Consider the following 18,621-nt stretch of genomic DNA (forward strand, 5'->3'; position numbering starts at 1 on the left):
AAAAGTTACCCGTTCCTTTGGGGAATACTGAGGCCTGGAAGGTTATCTGGGCCTGTGTCCCCTAAGACCATCCCTCAGGGAGGAACATGTACTTGGGATGAAGTAGGGGACCTCCCTAAACATGCCAGGCTATCTTTAAAGGGAAGCAAGAAGGCCTGGAGTCTAATTAACCACTGGGAGGGGCCAGACAGATGCCTTAGGGAAAGGTCAGCATTTACCCGAAGCCACTGTAATCCTGGCTTGGGTGGGGTTAGGGGTTGGGGCACAGAATAGGAAAGCCGGCAAAGTAGGAGTGGCCTGGATGGCAGCCACCCCCGCATCCCATCCCCCCTCCAGCCACCGGGTGCTAGTGGGGTGCCGCCTTAGCCCTAAAAAGACATCCACCACCAGAATGAGAGATTGAACCGTTTATTGGCCTGGGCCTGGATCTCAGGCATGGGGGGCATCTGGGGAGCTGTACGAGGGGAGACAAACCCCCAACTGGCTCCTTGCCCCCCGAGACCCCCTCCCCAGCCTTTGCATTCACGAGAAATCACTTTGAGGCGTGAGGTTTCCTTCCCCAAGGAGAGCTGTACCCCAGCTCTCAAGTGGGGAGATGAGCCATTAATTACAAAGGGGTCTGTGCAGGGCCAGATCCCTCTTTGGCAGCTTCAAAACAGACCCGAGACGACAAGAGCATCCATTCGGGGGGAACATGGTGGGGAGAGCGGGTCACAGATACCACACACGCACACAGACACACATAAATATACATTTGTACCGCAATGTCCCTTCCATCTATCCATGGAATTTAGTAAAGTCCTTCCGGGGCAGGTGAGGGGAGAGCATCCCACAAATGTCCTCGGCATGCCCACCCCCGTGCGCCTCCGTACGAGACAACTCGAAAGGAGGCACAGTGGGTTCAAGGTTGCCCCGCCCCAGGAGGTCCAGTACCTCCGCTGGGCTGGAGGTGGGAGTAGCTCTGGGTGGTTGTTTTTTCTTTTTTTTTTTTTTTTTTTTTTGGGGGGGGGGGGATCCTGTGCAAACAGTTCCCCTAGAACTTTCTCAAGTTCCACCCTTTCCCACCAGGAGGCCCAAAGCCCTCCTCAGCTCCCCCAGACCAGTTTTTCCAGCCCTTGGTGATTCCTCTGTGCCCCAAATAGTGCAATTGGCCGATGAGGTCTGAGAACGGCATCCAGCCCCCCCTCTCCACCCCATGGTTTCCCAGCATGTCATGGAGAGAGAGAGGAGAAAAGAAGAAGAGGCCAAAGTGGCAGCTGGTGACATTTGGGGAAGCTGTGGATTTGGGCTTTGCAACTGTCAGCCGGGGCCACCCAGGACGGTCAAGGAGGAGGCCTCCGGCCCCTGGGGGCAATGGTTCTGGGGGAAGTGGCCTAAGGCTGCCAGGAGGTGACAAGGGGGCTAGATTCAGAGAGGGGAGCCCTGTCCAGGGCAGAGGGTCAGATGGTCATGAAATGTTGAAATCCCTTGTAAGGGGTTATAAGTGGCTCCTGCCCTGAGCTCCCCCTGAGTGCTTGCCTGCTGTCACCCAGGCCCCTTCCAGGTCCTCCAGTCCTCCCCACGATCTAGTTCTGAAGGGGCCACACCAGTTACTGCACTAGCCTCTGACCCTGCAGCTCTGCCATCCGACTGGCTGGTGTCTCAGCCGGCCGGCCCTGGCGTGAAGTATTTTCAATACCACCCAGGTCTGCGGAGCGGGGGTATCTTGCTTGGCAACCCCACGTCTCTGTCCAAGGTCACCCGGTGTCTCTCCACGGAGCCCTCTGCCATGGCCTCGTGGCCCACTTTGCCCCTCAGACCGTCGTGTTGCCCTCCAGAAACGTGGGCGACGTGGGCATGTGTGTGCCCCTCTCTAGCGAGCTGGAGCTGCGGAGAGGCAGGAGGCGATGGCCCGGGGTCCCGCCCCGCCGCCCTTGAACGCCCGCCGCCCGCCGGCAGCACTGCAGCGGCCGCAGTACCTCCCGCCGCAGGTCCCGGCTGCGCCACGTGTAGATGACGGGGTTGAGCAGCGAGTTCAGGGTGGCAAAGGCAAAGAAGTAGTGGGCCTTATAGAGGACGGGGCAGGACCGGACGGGACAGGCATAGTCCAGGAGCAGGATGCTAAAGGCAGGCAGCCAGCAGACGATGAAGACACCCAGCACGATGGTGACCGTCTTGAGCAGGGCCAGCGTCTGTGGGCCGGTCACGTCGACGTGGCTGGAGCGGACCACGCAGTAGATGCGGACGTACAGAGCGACGATGGCCAGTAAGATGACGGAGAAGATGGTCACCACGCAGAGCACATAGTGCTTGGTATAAAGCGGCAGCACGGTGGAACAGGCCTCGAGGTGGCCCAGGCAGTTCCAGCCCAGGATGGGCAGGCCTCCGAGCACAAGCGAGATGAGCCACGAGGCCACGATGAGCAGCAGCATGCGGCAGCTCTTGTCGCTGCCGTAGAGCTTGACCTTGGCGATGGCCACGTGCCGCTCAATGGCGATGGCCAGGAGGCTGAAGACGGAGGCGGAAAGCGTGATGAAGGCGGAGCCCTCTCGGGCAAACCACTCCAGAGGGGTCAGCCCCAGCGTGACGGGGCCTGAGAGCAAGGTATTGGCTACAAAGGCCACACCGGTCAGCAGGTCCGAGGCGGCTAGGTTGCCCAGGAACAGGTACATGGCCGAGTGGAACTTGCTGTTGCGAGCGACGGCAATGAGCACCATCAGGTTCTCCACCACGATGGTGAAGCAGATGAGGACGATGATGGCCAACGCCACCCAGCGGGAGGTGGTCTCCTGAGTGTCCAGCGTCTCCTTGGTGTAATTATAGTGTTCCAGGACCTTGCTGGGGCTTAGGTACTCTGAGTACAGGCTGCCCATGGTGGGGCTCAGTGGCCAGCCAGGGCCATGGGGCTGTCACAGCTGCAGAGGGAAAAGACCAACAGACAGGTCAGTGTTGTGGCCGCTCCCTGGGCTCTGACTCCAGGTGGACGCGGTGTGAGTCCCAGCTTCCTCACTTCTCACCGAGTGGCCGTATGAAGTCAGGATTACCATCGTCCCTGCTTTACCAGTGGGAAACCCAGAGAGGTCAATTCACTTCCCGTAAGTCTCAAAGCTAGTAAGTCTCCAAGTGGCAGAGCCGGAGACCCACTCCAAAGCCTCTATAACTTCTAGGCTGCACTGTCTTCCAAAAAGAGCAGAAAGTCCCCCAAATACAAAGTGAACTTCCAGAACCCACGCTCACCCACCCGAAAAGTGAGCCTTGGGCAGGGCTGGGAGGGCTTGTCTCCTTTCCAGAATACACTAGAGCCTGGGGCTTCATGCTGCCTGCCAACCTGGGTCAACAAGATGCTCGCTGATAGCACCGTCCCCTGCTCATTACCACCCACAGCCCTGGATTTCAGGCTGGGTCTGAGCCTTGAGGCCATGGGTGCTCCCAAGATTAAGGTCTTGGGGAGACACCAGGGCGGCCTGAGGTTTAAGCATCTCAGAGGTCATGGCAACTTCAAGGACAAAGACCTTGGAGGCAATCCAGGGTTGAACCGCACTCCACCCGACCTGCTGTGGGACCTTGGGCAAGTCACCGAATGCCCGGCCTCTCAGCCCCAACGTCCTCATCTGTGCAATGGGGAGAGGAAAGCCCACTTCATAGGGGTAATGGGAAAATCCTGTCGAATGGTACATGAAGCACCCCTAGCACATAGCAAGCACTCAATAAATATTAGCTAATACATTAGCTCCCTTAGGTGCCCTCCATCCAATCTTTTAGGAAGGGATGGAGACTGAGCTACAGGCCAGACTCCCAACATCCTGTTCTCATCAGCACCATCTAGCCCTGCCCTGCAGAGGGTCCCGGCGGGGTAAGCAGGGCACTGGCACACCCCCCCATCCCCAGCCAGGATGAAATCCAGATGTGAGGCCCCTGGAACAAACAGGGTGGAGTCCTCACTCCCCAGTCACATCCGGTGTGGGAAAGGCTGGGAGGGGGTGATGGGATGGGAGAGCCACAGGAGACCAGTCTGGGAGGTCCTGGCTGGGAGGACCAGGCAGCTGCTGCAACGCTCAAGTCATGTGAGCCGAGGAGGGGGCGTGCAGCCCTGCGGGGAGGGGGCTCAGGGGAAGGGGGGGACCGGCATTTATTTCCATGAAAGCCTGAGTCACCCCCTTCTCAAAGAAAACTGATCCATGGGGGGAGGGGGCGGGAAGAAGCGTGGGCAGAGGATGAGAAGCCAACATCATGGCCTCCTCCCAGCTTGCTGGCGGTGGGGGCGGGGGGGGGGGGGTGGGGGGGGGGTGGGGTGTCTCAGAGGAGCTGGTGCTGTGTCTGTCTTTAAGGAGGGGAGCCAGGAAGAAGCTCCAGCCTTTAGCTGATGGGGGAGGGCGCAGGAAGAGCCCGCCCTGGGTCCCTGGAAACATGCCGGGCAAGGACCACGTGCGCTCCAGGAGTACCGTTCCAGAAAAAGGCTGGTTAGGCCGGTTCCTAGTGAGCCTGGGAACTATGGGGGGCTTCCGGGGTCACTCAGCCATCTCAGTCCTCGGAGGGGGGCGTCCTGGCCCCGGGCCTGACAGAGGCAGCTGCTCCCCCTGGGTAAAGGGGCATCCGTCCTAGTTTGGAAACAGAGAAGGGCTTGTGCGCATCCCCGGAGACTGCCGCCCCGCCCAGATCGCCACACAGAGGCCCCTTGTTCCCCTGACGGACCGGGCCCTGGGCGCCCCGATGCCCTCTGCCCGATGCAGGCTGCAGCCGGCTGGGAGCTAACTTGGCCCTGGCCTCGGCCTTACTGGACCGACCTTCGGGGCAGAAACAGCCGGCGCCCTGATTGGCTTGTTTTCAATCCCAGGGCATTGAGCGATTCGCCAACTGGCCAGAGCTTCCCGTCCTCGGCATTTGATTGGCCCAGTTGGGGGCGCCCTAAGGGAAGCGCCAGTGAGCAGTCCTTCACCGGCCAACGGCTTCTTTCAGAAGACAGAGTTAAGGCTGTGGACATGTCTCTGGGGAGAGTGTGAACCGCGGCCTGACCGCAGGGTCAGGACAACCAGACGCCCCCAGGCTGCCCTGGCCTACTGGGCCCCTCCTAGGGTTCGTGACTGAGAATCAAGGGCCCGTTGCAGGCCTGGGAAACACCCTTGAGGGTGGGCAAGAAGCCCAGGGTGTGTCCCATGGCCACCCCCTCCACCCCTCCCACACATGGGGCCACCAACCCTCTCTGGCAGCCAAGAGGAAGATTTATGGATGCTTCCTGGAGAATTGAGAATTGGGTTCACTCCTCACATCCCAGAGACTGACCAAAAAGTCTGTCTTCTTCCCTGGGGGGAAGATTGGCAGTCTGCACACTCACTGTCTGCAGCCCCAGGAGACTATCAGGGCATCCTCAGAAGGAGGGGTAGCTCTTCTAGTCAGAGAAGGGGAAACGGAGGCTCACACAGCCTTCCTCTTCTCATCTCCCCCACTAGGACTTTGCTGAAGACAGAGAGAGCTTAAAGCAGGTCCATGCTTTCCAGAAAGAGGAAGCAGAGCCTGGAGGTTGGGACTGACAGGAGAGTCAGCCCTAGGCAGATAGAGGCCTTGGTTGTTTCCCCTCCCTGTGTCTGGCTCCCAGACCCGGCTGGCTAAATACAGGGCCTGTCTCCTGCTCACCTTCTCCAAGGCAGCCCTAACTTCCTCCCAGAGGCTCAGTAGGGGATCGCTGGGCTCAGAACCTGGGAATGGCCAGGCCTGAAATGGAATGAGAGGGACAAGTGACAGAGTTTGGAGGGAAGGGGAGACAGACCAAGACTGTTCAGGGGGAGATTAGAAAAGAGGAAAGACAGAGAGGAAGCCTCAGGCTTCCAGGAGTCCCTCCTCCAAGTTCCACGGAGGCAGCTTACAGTTCTACTGTCACTCACTGATCCCATGCCACTTGCCCTGGGGCAGAGCCCCCACCTTTTCTTTTGGTTTCCCTTCTGCAGTCAGGCCCACCCTACACTGCCATTCTCCATGCAGCAGCCAGGGGGAGCTATCTAATTTACAACTCCAGTACAGGGTGTCACTCCAACTTCCATATTCTTCTATGGCTCCCCATTGCCCAAAATGGCCTGGCCCCTGTCCATCTAGCCTCCTCCCACTCTCCCGCAGGGCCACCCAACTCCAACCACAGTGGCCTCCTGGGTGCCATCCCCGCAAATCCTTGAATGACTGTCTCCTCTTTCAGGTTTCAGTTTCAAGGTCACTGGCTGGGGGGGGGGAGGGGGGGGGTCGCCTCAGACCGTCAGTCTACTATAGCCACTTTCCCCAGGGCCTTTCTATTGCAGCATCTTGCTTTATCCTCACACAACTTGCCATTTTCGGATATTATTATTGTATCTCTTGTTTTCTGTCTGGCTTGCACGGTAGAGCACCAGTGTTGGAGGCCAGCGACCAAGTCCGTTTTCAGCCTCTGTGGCATGATGCTTGGCATACAGAAGGTGCTCAGGAAACGTGCCATACAGAAGGATGGATGGATGGATGAATGAATGGATGGATGAATGAACAAATGAACAAAGCCCCGTGGGCCCCTGAGGGTAGAAGCACCTAAACTCAGCTGAGTCTCAAACAACAGCAAAGGCTGGAGACGCCTCTGGTCGCTGGCAGCCCCCAGACTGGGCGAAGCCCAGCGCGTCTCCGTGGAGACAGCGACAGGACCCGCCCCCGCCCTCGGGCTGCAGTCTGGCCTCCTTATCTGGCGGTGGAATGCGCGGTATCTACACTCGCTCCCGCCGGGGCCGCGCCTCCTCTCCCGCGACAGCCACACGCGAGGAATCCCTACATCTCCCGTGGGGGTGGGGAACGCCTCTCCCCCCCACTCCCCAAGGAGCTTCGTCTCGGTATTCCCGGAGGGTTTAGGCGCGGGGAGGAGGGGTGACCCCAGCTGCAGCCACACGGCAAATACCGAACCGCCGTCGCGCCAGCGCGGGGGGACCGTGGGCTCAGCGCGTGGCGCCCGTTGTCTCTGACTAGGGCAGAGTCGGGGAGGGTATGGAAATCCCCGGGTGAGTCAACTCGTGCCGGAGGAGGGGGCGAGGTTCCGACAATCTGCTGGGCCCGGGACCACGCGGGGTCCGCGCCACGCGCGTTCGCACCGTCGCCCCATCCCTGGGCCCCAGGAGAAAGATGAGGCGCCGGAGCCACGCAGTCACGTTCCCATTCCTTCCAGAACAAAGCCACGCCCCCGCGGGGTGACTGAAGAAGACGGACTACTCGGGGAAACTGAGGCACCGAGGCCGACCTGCAGGCGGTGGGGCAGACTGCCCTCCCTGGGGACTCCGCCCCTCGGCTTGGAGGCTCGCCGGCGCGTTGCACCTTTCGCTCCCGCCCGGCCGGAGTCAGCCAGGAGGAGGGCCCTCCCCCCTCCCCCCATACGCACTCCCCGAACCCCTCGGTTCTGCCTCCCAGTGTCCGGCCGAAAGCGCTCGGATTCCGCCTTCTGTTCGGCGCCAACTTCCTGCCGCTGAGGAAGGCGGGGAGCTCAGTCTGGGGGTTCGCGGCGGAGGCTGTAGGGGCGGCCCGGAGTCGTGGAGAAGGTTCACAGTGACCACTCCCTCCGTGCAGCAGGAGCACGGGCGGCGCGTGCGCGCCCGGGTGCGCCCCCAACCCCTCGCCTGGCCCCCCCCAGCTCCGACCCTGCGACTCCCGGGCCCCGGGCCCCGGGCCCCGTCTTTTCTGCTTTCCCCTCGCCCCGCACTCACCTGGCTGGGCAGGCCGGGTCCCTGCTCTGGCCGGAGGGGCTTCGGCGTCTGCGTCCCCGGGACGGCATCGGCAGGGGCTGGGGCTGCCTGCCGGGCTGGGGCTGCGTCCCGGGGCTGGGGACCTGGGACGGAGGGGGGCGGGAGAGACACCGCCTCGGCCCCCCACTCGCCCCGCCCTCCTCTCCTCCCCTTTCCGGCGGCGGCTAAATGAATTCCAGATGTGGTCGGTCGGGCCCGGGCGCGCGCTGGGGACGGCGGGGGAGGCGCGCGGGGTCCCTTTGTTCGCCTCCCCCACCTCTCGCCCTGCCCCTCCCAGCCCCCACTCGTGAGAACCTGCCGGCGTATGACGTCACACGACTCCGTGATGTCACGTCTCTCCTGGCCAGGTGGCTTCAACCTGAAACAACTCTTTGATTGCAGATATACTCTTGGCCCGTTCCTTGGGACCTTGGAATTGGAGGAGAGCATGAGATCCCCTTTACGCAACAAGGAGCTACTGAAGCCTTGGTGTCGATGCAGCAAATAGGCATTATGCGCCTACTCTGAGTTCCCACAACAAATGGTCAAGTTCCTACTATGTGCCACGCCCTGCCGCAAAGACAGGATTAGTTTTGCCTTGATAAGACCTCAAAATTCAGATAAGACTCCTAGAAAACTCAGAGCACCCACCAGCCTATCTACCCTACCTCTGCCCTTGCTGTGGTCAACCAGGGAGGCAGGCCCAGATTCATCAGAGTGCTCGCCTTCATGGAGCTTATGTTCAGGTGCAAGAGACAGCCTTTTAGGAGGCTACTATTTGTGAAAATGTGTATATAACCTTCCTATATGTTTATTTACCAGATAACATTAAGCATTTGGTTGGTATGTGCCAGATACTGTTCTAAAAGGCTGGAGATGTACCAGGGACAAACCAGACAAAACTCCCTGGAGCTGATGTTCCACAACCTGTGCTCAGAATACCCAGAATATTGCAGGCAGAAGAAACTGGTGAATTTCCTGGGAGAGGAAGTGAAAGATAGGGATAGGGCACGGGAAGGAGGCTGCTTTCATTCTATGAACTCTCGTACCTTTTGATTTTTTTTTTTAATGTGCACATGTGTCCAATGCCAATAATAATTGACTGCTATAGGGGTGCCTGGGTGGCTCAGTCAGCTTAGTGTCCAGCTCTTGATTTTGGCTCAGATCATGATCTCAGGGTTGGTGAGGACAAATCCCACCTCCAGCTGCACACTGACAAGGCCGAGCCTACTTGGGATTCTCTCTCTCTCTCTCTCTCTCTCTCTCTCTCTGCCCTTCCTCTGCTTGCACACAGGCTCTCTCTCTCTCTCTCTGAAAAATAAATAAATAATAATTTTTTTAAAAAAAGACTGCTGGAGACATAGTGCAATAAGAAGGAAAGGTTCAGGGCACTTTCTGTGTGTATATCATACTTCAGTAAAGAATGTTGAAGTGCAAAATGACAAAAAAGGATATCTGCACTCCTGTGTTCATTGCAGCATTATTCACAACAGCCAAGATATGTAAGCAACCTAAATGTTCATCAGTGGAAGAACTGATAAAGAAAATGTGGTAGGGGGTGCCTGGGTGGCTGAGTCAGTTAAGCGACAGACTTTTTTTTTTTTTTTAATTGAAAACAATTTTTTTAATGTTTATGTCTGAGAGAGAGAGAGAGAGAGAGAGAGAGAGAGAGAGAGAGAGAATGATCGGGGAGAGGCAGAGAGAGAGGGAGACACTGAATCTGAAGCAGGCTCCAGGCTCTGAGCTGTCAGCACAGAGCTGGAAGAGGGACTCCAACCCACGAGCCTTGAGATCATGGCCTGAACCAAAGTCTGACACAACACAACCGACTGAGCCAGCCAGGCGCCCCAAGCGACAGGCTCTTGATTTCGGCTCAGGTCACGATCATACATTTCATGAGTTCGAGCCCCATAGTCAGGCTCTGTGCTGACGATGCAGAGCCTGCTTGGGATTCCCCCTCTTTCTAAATTCCCCCTCTTTCTAAAAATAAATAAACTTAAAAAAAAAAAAAAGAAAAGAGGGGCAGCTGGATGGCTCAGCCGGTTGAGCTTCCGACTTCAGCTCAGGTCATGATCTCACAGTTCGTGGGTTCGAGCCCCGTGTTGGGCTCTGTGCTGACAGCTCAGAGCCTGAAGCCTGCTTCGGATTCTGTGTCTCCCTCTCTCTCTGTCCTCCCCTGTTCATGTTCTTTCTCTCTCTGTCTCAAAAATAAATAAACATTAAAAAAAATAAATTAAAAAAAAAGAAAAGAAAATGTGATATACATATTATATATATATGAAATATATATATGTATAAATATATAGTGGAAATATATATATAGTGGAAATATATATAGTGGAATTTTATATATATAGCATATATATTATAACATGTTTATATAATATTTTATATAACATTTTATTTTATTTTATATATAACATATATATATATATGATATATATAAAATGGAATTTTATTCAGCCATGAGAAAGAAGAAAATCCTGCCATTTTCGACAGCATGGATGAACCTGGAGACATTACACAAAGTGAAATAAACCAAGGAGAAAAAGATAAAACTGCTTGGTATCACTTATATATGGAATCTAAACAAAACAAAACAAGGTCAAACTCAAAGAAACAGAAAGTAGGAAAGTGGTGGTTGCCAGGGGCTGGGGTGGGGAGGTAAAAGGGGGAGATTAGTAAAAGGGCACAAGTTTGCAGCTGTACGATGAACAAGGTCTGAGGGTCTAATGGAAAATGTGGGGACTCTGCTTTCTAACACTGTAATGTACAGTTGAAATTTGCTAAGAGAGTAGAACTTAAACGTTCTCGCACACACACAAAATAAGTATGTGAGATGATCAATGTGTCAGTTAACTAGCTGTGAATCCTTTTTTTTTTTTTTTTTTTTAATTTTTTTTTTCAACGTTTATTTATTCTTTTTGGGACAGAGAGAGACAGAGCATGAACGGGGGAGGGGCAGAGAGAGAGGGAGACACAGAATCGGAAACAGGCTCCAGGCTCTGAGCCATCAGCCCAGAGCCCGACGCGGGGCTCGAACTCACGGACCGCGAGATCGTGACCTGGCTGAAGTCGGACGCTTAACCGACTGCGCCACCCAGGCGCCCCGAATCCTTTTTTTTTAATTAAAAAAAATTTTAAGGTTTATTTTTGAGAGATAGAACGGGGGGGGGGGGGGGCGCACAAGTGGGGGAGGGGCAGAGAGAGAGGGAGACACAGAATCCGAAGCAGCTCCAGGCTCTGAGCTGTCACCAGAGAGCCCAATGTGGGGCTCGAACTCACAGACGGTGAGACCATGACCTGAGCGAAGTTGGGCGCTCAACCGAGTGAGCCACCCAGGCACCCCAACTAGCTATGAATGAATCCTTTTGGAAGGTATACATATATGAAATCAACATGATGTACACTTTACATATCTCACGGTTTTATATGTCAATGATACCTCAAGAAAGCTGAAATTAAAATTAACAGGGGGGCGGACGCCTAGGTGGCTCAGTCGGTTAAACGTCTGACTCTTGATTTCTGCTCAGGTCATGATTCACAGTCGTGACATGGAGCCCCATGCTTGGGATTCTCTTTCCCTCTATCTCTGCCCCTCCCCCCACCTCAAAACAAACAAACAAACATTAAAAAAATAATTAAGGCTCCTTGATACGCAGACAATGCAACCAATAGAAGAAGAGGTTTGGTACACTCTTCTGTATGTATGTTGTACTTCATAAAAAGTGTTGAAAAGCAAAACAACAAAAAAGGAAATTAAAATTGATCCATTTCTGCCTATTTTAAAGTAAAAATGGAGGAGTCTTGATCTGAAACTGTCTTCAACCTATTAAGTTGAAAAAAAACCACAATGTAAATCAGTTTGCATTGTAGGCCTGCACTGCCAGGTGTATTTATAAGGGCTGTATAAATACACACACATTTGCCTGCGGGCCCACGGGCCACCTCCCGGAGAAGGCACAAGACACTGGTCACAGCGGTTACCCTCAGGGCAGGGAGCTGGGGGCAGGGGAACAGGTGAGAGGGGGCCAGATTTTTACGGTGTACCCTGGGGGACTGTTTGAAATTTTTAGTTCATGGTACCAATTTAAAAAATTGAGGGGCACCTGGGTGGTTCAGTCGGTTGAGCATCCGACTCTTGATTTCGGTTCAGGTCATGATTTCACATTTTGTGGGATTGAGCCCGGAGTTGGGTTCCATGCCGACAACATGGAGCCTGCTTGGGATGCTCTCTCTCTCTCTCTCTCTGTCTCTGCCCCTCCCCTGCTTGTGCTGTCTCTCTCAAAATGAATAAATAAACTTAAAAAAATTGGCAAGGACATGAAAAATCAAATAGGTAACAAGTCACCAGACTTCTAGTCATAAAATTGTTCTTGTAAGAAAAATAAATAAATATTTCCAATAATATAAGTAATAACATGACAAATAAACATACTGATATTATTCAACATCTTGCTATTAAATAAATTTATATTAATAATAAACTTTTTAAAAAGAACAATATATTTAACTTATTAATAAAGAAATGAGCATTAAGAAGCAATACGTTGGGGCACCTGGCTGGCTCAGTTGGTAGAGCATGAGACTCTTGAACTCAGGGTCCTGGGTTCAAGCCCCACGTTGGGCATACAGGTTACTTAAAAAGAGAAAAAAGAAGGGACGCCTGGGTGGCTCAATCGGTTAAGCGTCTGACTTCGGCTCAGGTCGTGATCTCACGGTTTGTGAGTCTGAGCTCCACGTCCGGCTCTGTGCTGACAGCTCAGAGCCTGGAACCTGCTTCGGATTCTGTGTCTCCCTCTTTCTCTGCCCCTCCCCGGCTTGCACTCTGTCTCTGTCTGTCTGTGTCTCTCTGTCTCTCAAAAATACATAAACATTTTTAAAGAAGTTTTTTTATTTTTGTTTTTATTTTTGTTTTCAACGTTTATTTTTTTTGGGACAGAGAGAGACAGAGCATGAACGGGGGAGGGGCAGAGAGAGAGGGAGACACAGAATCGGAAACAGGCTCCAGGCTCTGAGCCATCAGCCCAGAGCCTGACGCGGGGCTCGAACTCACGGACCGCGAGATCGTGACCTGGCCGAAGTCGGACGCTTAACCGACTGCGCCACCCAGGCGCCCCTAAAGAAGTTTTTTTAAAGAAAAAATCAATATATTATGCTATGTATATGTGTGTGTATATGTATATGTATATGTATGCAGCGTATATATTCATAGAATCCTCAGTACTAGCTCTGGCTATGCCCCGTTGTTGGTTTCTAAACCTGACAGTCTGACGGCGGAGACAAACCAGACAGTTCTAACACAGGTGGCAGGGCTTTGATGGGGAGATAAGAGAACTCAGAAAATGACTGCTCCTTTTCCTGAGCTCACTTTCGGCGTCCAGTCACTGCCAGGCCAGATCTTGGGGTGCCATCAGACCTCAGCAAAACCTCACTGAAACCCCTGCGGAGTGATGTGTATTGCGTGTTGCTCGCACAACCTCTAGAAACCAGGTGTTCAACCCACGGGGTACAAAACACAAAGAAAACTGGGTCCTCTCCTCACCAGGGAGCTATCAGAGCGGAAATCTCAGCCCTGTGGGGACCTGAAGGCTGGGGAGGAAGTGCCCCCCCCCCCACTTGCCCCGGCTGGCTCAGCACTTTGCCACACCTCCCCAAGGGACCTGCAGTGGGCGGGAATATCAAGGCCACAGACATATCCGGCTGTCTGTAAGGGGATCATGGCTCCTAGACAAAGGTGATGTCCCTAGGGACACGCAGATACACCAACAGACAATTTCCGCCTCCCCCTCAACCCCCACCTCCCGCTTCTGGGTCAACTCAAGGTCTTGCCGGTCAGCTGAGGGAATGGCTTTGGAAAGAGAACTGGGAAGCGCTGTAAGCCTAGACTTCCTGATGGTCTGAGAGGTCAAGGGGAAAGCGGAGCCCTGCCTAGGGGGCCCCTGAATGAGAGAAGGGGGGGGGGATGAGGAATGAGCGAAATGGGGCCCCCTTTTCTTGGGGAGCTCCCAGGCAGGGGAAGAGAGGAGAAGGAAGAAGCTTGGACCAGCCTCCGCTAATTACAGGGCCCCTGACAATAATGGCTAACGCTCCCCGCAACACAGACCACGGCGCTGGGCGCGACGCTTCGAATCGTCACGCCTCCAGCAAGGTGGTATTATTCTTCCCATCATCCCACTGTTTTTAATAGACCTTATTTTTAAAGTGTTTTTTTTTTTTTTTAATGTTTATTTATTTCTGAGAGAGACAGAGACAGAATGTGAGTGGGTTAGGGGCAGAGAGAAGGAGACACAGAAGCAGGCTCCAGGCTCCAGGCTCCAGGCTCCGAGCTGTCAGCACAGAGCCGGACGCGGGGCTCAAACTCACGAGCTGCAAGATGGTGACCTCAGCCCAGGTCGGACGCTCAACCGACTGAGCCACCCAGGCACCCCTATAGACCTTAGTTTTTAGAATAGTTTTAAGTTCACAGCAAAACTGAGGGAAAATACAGAGACTTCCCATATATCTTCTGCCCCCACACAGGTACCGCCTTCCCACTTGCATATGCCCACCGGAGTGGCCCCTTTGTCACAATGGGCCATCCAGGGTCCATGGTTTTTTTACACTGGCGTCCGCTCTTGGGTCCAGACGAACGCATAGTGAATGTAGCCACTGTTACAGTGTGGCACAGAGTAGTTTCACTGCCCTAAGAATCCTCTGTGCTCGGCCTCCTCGTGCCCCCCTCCCCACTAACGCCCGGCAAACCCCTCCATTTACTGCCTTCACAGTTTTGCCTTTTCCTCATCTCCCCGTTTTAAAGATGACAGAACCAAAGCAGCAGTGGTGGGATTTGCCCTCTTGCTCATCCTGCGTCCCCGCCCTGGCTCCCAGGCAGTGGCTCCCATCCCTGCCCCGGTGGGTGGAAACAGAAGGGCAGTGCTGACCACTGGCTTACCGCTCTGGACCACATCCCATCGCTGGTGAGACGCGGAACATTCTTCTTCTTGATCCCTCCAGCCTCCCTGGGCCTCCACTGTCCTCCCCAACCCCCAGCTCTTGGCTTTTGGCAGGAGGAACTTCGTGAAGAGAAGTGTCTGAGACAGGTCCCAAGCTTCTCGTCATCACCACAGCGCCGGGGGAAGGGGCCCCAACTGCAGAGAAGCTTTCCAGATGCTGATCTTGGCAGACACTGGGGCTGCAGCCGCCTGGTCTCGCCCATAGGCTCGGGGCCCACTCAGCTTTGGGGAGGGGGTGGGAAGGTTCCCTTTGGAAGCCAACCTCTGATGCATCCACGGCAGATACAGTCTTGGCCCTTCCAGCCTAGGAAGGGGGGCCCTCTCTTCTGGAAGAGGGAGGCAGGCGGTTAGGGGAGAGGGGAGCGTCAGATGTCTGTTCCTCAGCAGGCCCACCCCCAGCATAGTAATAAGAGCCAACTTATATATAATGCGCCCGTTATTGTCCTGAGTGCATTGCGAGTGTCCACTCACCCAAAGCTCACGGCAGCTCCCTCAACCAGAGAATGGATAGACATAGTATAGCACTTACACGGGAGACCACTCAAGGATATAATCTTTGCAACCACTAGCTTCCAAAGTGAGGAACTAGGATATTAACAACACGGATGAATCTCCAGTGTGTTATCAGGAGGGAAAGTAGCCAAACCCCACATACTATATGGTTCCATTTCTATGACATTCTAGAAAAGGCCAAACTGTAGGGGTGGTGAACAGACTCATGGCCGGCAGGAGCTGGGGACGGCCTGAAAGGGCACAGTGGAGGGGTCCCTGGGGTGGCTCAGTCAGTTCTTTTGTTTGTTTTTGTTTAATTTAATTTAATTTTTTTAAATGTTTATTTATTTCTGAGAGAGAGAGAGAGACAGAGCATGAGCATGAGCAGGGAAGGGGCGGAGACAGACGGAGACACAGAACCCGAAACAGGCTCCAGGCTCTGAGCTGTCAGCACAAAGCCTGATGCGGGGCTTGGACTCACGAGCCATGAGATCATGACCTGAGCTGAAGTCGGAGGCTTAACCGACTGAGCCACCCAGGGGCGTCCAGCGTCCAACTCTTGATTTCAGCTCTGGTCATGATCTCACGGTTCGTGAGATCGAGCCCCTCATGCTCTCTCTCCCTCTTTCTCTCTGCCCCTGCTCTTCTCTCTCTCTTGAAATAAATTAACATTTAAAAAAGGTCGGGGGCCGGGGTGGGCACCTGGGTGGCTCAGTTGGTTAAGGGCCTACTCTTGGTTTTGGCTCAGGTCACGATCCCATGATTGGTGAGTTCAAGCCCCACATCAGGCTCTGCGGTGACCGTAGGGAGCCTGTTTGGGATTCTCTCTCTTCCTCTCTCTCTCTGCCCCTCCCCCACTCCTCTTTCCGTCTCTCAAAGTAAATAAATAAACTTCAAAAAAAGGGGGGGGGCACAGTGGAAACAGTTCTGTATGTGGATTGTGGCAGTGGTTGTGTGACTATATATGTTTGTGGGAGCTTGAAGAACTGTACGCATAAATTGTATCTTAAAACAAACAAAACACGAATGCCTCACGGCTGCCTTACATCAGTCAGGGTCTACGCAGGAAACTAGAAATATCTCAGAGGGGATTTAGCACAGGGCTTGGTTACATAGATGAGACACCGAAGTTGGGGAAAGGGTTAGACTATTTAGAAATTAGCAGGTAGGGAGGCCATGTCCAGTGGGAGAAGCCGCCAGAGCAGATGGGGAGAATTACCCTGTCCCCCTGCCCCCGTCCTCCCGCCCTCCGATCTCCCCTCAGTGCCTGCCGTTGGCTAAATCTGAGCAGAAGCCACTGGGCTAGGAGATGGCGTATGCGAGGGGCAGCCCTGAGCCGTGGGGCCCAGCAGAGCAGGGGACGGATGATCTGAGGGCACACAGGCCTACGGCTCACACAAACCATGTGAGGAAGAGTAATTATAGTCCCATTTTACAGAGGAGGAAACTGAGGCCGGGAGAGTGCAGGTGCCCTGCCCAGGGGTTCAAACCCCTTTTTTTCTGCTCTACTTCCCATCTGGATCCAACTGAAGGGAACCGAAGGCAATGGAAGTGTCTATGCAAATCAGGCCCATCCCCAGGGGCTGGTGGGGCGTGCTGCGAGGGGAGACTCCCCCTGCTCCTCGTGGTGCTGGGCGATTACCCACAAACTGAGCTGCAAACGAACACACAGCAGATGTTCTGGCAGTGATGAGGGAGCAGCTCTCCCCAGGAGGTCAGGCCCCGTCATCAAGCCTGCACCCATGCCCTGCACCTCCTCTCTGACAGCTGCCCCCAGTATTCCATCCTTGACCTCCGGCCTTTGTGAAAAGTCCTGCACAGTCCTGGGGGACTAGGAACGGCCAGATGTTTGGGGGAGGGGGGTCCTCCAGCTTCCGGTGTAGGCTCCCTAAATTGCTATCATGCCCATGGCCAGCAGAGATCCTCTCTGGGCTGCAAGGCTGACATCTGCCACACGCCACTGGGGACAGAGGTCACCTGCAATTGAGCCTTTGATCCACAGGAGTGGGCTAGAAACATCAACCTTTGACCTCCACCCAGGTTTGGGCCAAAATGGTCAAACTTTGAGCCTTGCAGTATGCAGGTCTCAAGGTCATTACCTCTCTTTCGTTAAGGCTCACAATCAATAGGCTGGTGGGGGATTCCTGTGCAAACTTCTTTCTCTACACCACGTTGGTTCCATCCGTTACTATGTACTGAAAACATACCGAGTGCTTGGCACCCTTCTTAGCAATGAGGCCCAGCAGTGAAAGAAATAAAGACCTGGTCCTCCAGGAGCTGATGTTCTAGTGTTGGGGCGGGGGGGGGGGGGGAGGCAAGAATCAAGACAAAGAAGAACACGATATGATCTGTTAGAATGTGGAAGATATACAAGAAACGATGATATTGGGAAGGCATATGAGGAATGTGGGGTAGGAAGGGAACAGTGACCTTAGACCCAATGTCACCCGAGAAGGTGGTATTTGAGTCAAGATGTGAAGGAGGTGAGGGAGTGAGTCATGTAGATATTTAAGGAAGAGAGGTCCAGGGAGAGGGAAGCAGCAGTGCAAGGGCCCTGAGGCTGGCATCAGATTGACAGGTTCTGGTGAGAAGATCATTGTGGCCTAAACCACAGAGTGATAAAGGGTGAAGGTGGAAGGAAGGGAGGACAGGGCCTGCAAGGCCTTGTGGGCTGCAGCGAGGAGTTTGGCTTTTGCTCAAAGTGAAATGAGAGGCCTAGAGAGAGGGTTCTGAGCAGAGGAGGGACGTGATCTGATGCAGGAGTTTCCAGCCTCCTTCTGTGGTGGGAAAAAGACTGTGGGGAGTAGGGAGGGAAGGAAAGAGAACTCTGATCCTTCACACAGCTCCGTAGAGAAGGGTTTGTGTATACCCCACTTATAAGAATGAGGAGACCAAATTCTGAAAGAGCTAACCAGTTGCCCAGGGACACCCAGCCAACTAGCGACACCCCCTAAATTTGAACCTGTGTCTATGTGACTACAGTGTCATTGGGTAAATGATCTTTTTTTTTTTTTTTTTTTTTCTTGTACCTTATGTGCCTGTGGCATCCGGAGGAATGGAGATCTTGGGACCCAGGAGACAAAGGGAGGGCTTTCTCTGTTTCTGGTAAGACCCTTGCAGCAGGATGATTAGGAAAGGAATCCACTCAAGAAACACGTCCTGAGCCCCTACTGTGTTACAGAGCAAAATTTCTGTCCTGGAGGTTTACATTCTAATGGAGGAGACAGAGAAAAAGCATGAAAACCCAGGAAATTACAGAGGATGTTAGAAGATAAATACCGGTGGGGAAAAAGTAAGACAGGATAAGGGCCAGGAGTGGGGGTTACAGTTTTGAATAGGGTGTTCAGGACAGACTTCTTGGAGGAGGTGACGTGTGAGCAAAGAATGGAAGGAGGTGAGAGATAGAGCCATGTGGAGCCCTGGGAAAAGTATGTTCCAGG

The 18,621-nt window shown here is 53.9% G+C and overlaps 1 protein-coding gene and 1 non-coding gene across 2 annotated transcripts; one reads left to right on the forward strand and one right to left on the reverse strand.

The window, feature by feature from the left end:
- Window positions 1-392: 392 nt before the first annotated feature.
- S1PR2 (sphingosine-1-phosphate receptor 2) lies at window positions 393-7,984 on the reverse strand. Its single transcript, XM_045491849.1, has 2 exons — window positions 7,677-7,984; window positions 393-2,894 (listed from the first exon to the last, which is right to left on the reverse strand). The coding sequence occupies exon 2, from the start codon at window positions 2,850-2,852 to the stop codon at window positions 1,794-1,796; it is 1,059 nt and encodes a 352-aa protein (XP_045347805.1). The 5' UTR covers window positions 2,853-2,894; window positions 7,677-7,984; the 3' UTR covers window positions 393-1,793.
- Window positions 7,985-12,251: 4,267 nt separating this feature from the next.
- On the forward strand, window positions 12,252-12,324 carry TRNAK-CUU. Its single transcript has one exon. It is a non-coding gene; the product is annotated as a tRNA-Lys (tRNA).
- The last annotated feature ends 6,297 nt before the right edge of the window (window positions 12,325-18,621 follow it).

The sequence above is a fragment of the Leopardus geoffroyi genome, chromosome A2 (assembly GCF_018350155.1).
Source record: "Leopardus geoffroyi isolate Oge1 chromosome A2, O.geoffroyi_Oge1_pat1.0, whole genome shotgun sequence".
Taxonomy (NCBI): domain Eukaryota; kingdom Metazoa; phylum Chordata; class Mammalia; order Carnivora; family Felidae; genus Leopardus; species Leopardus geoffroyi.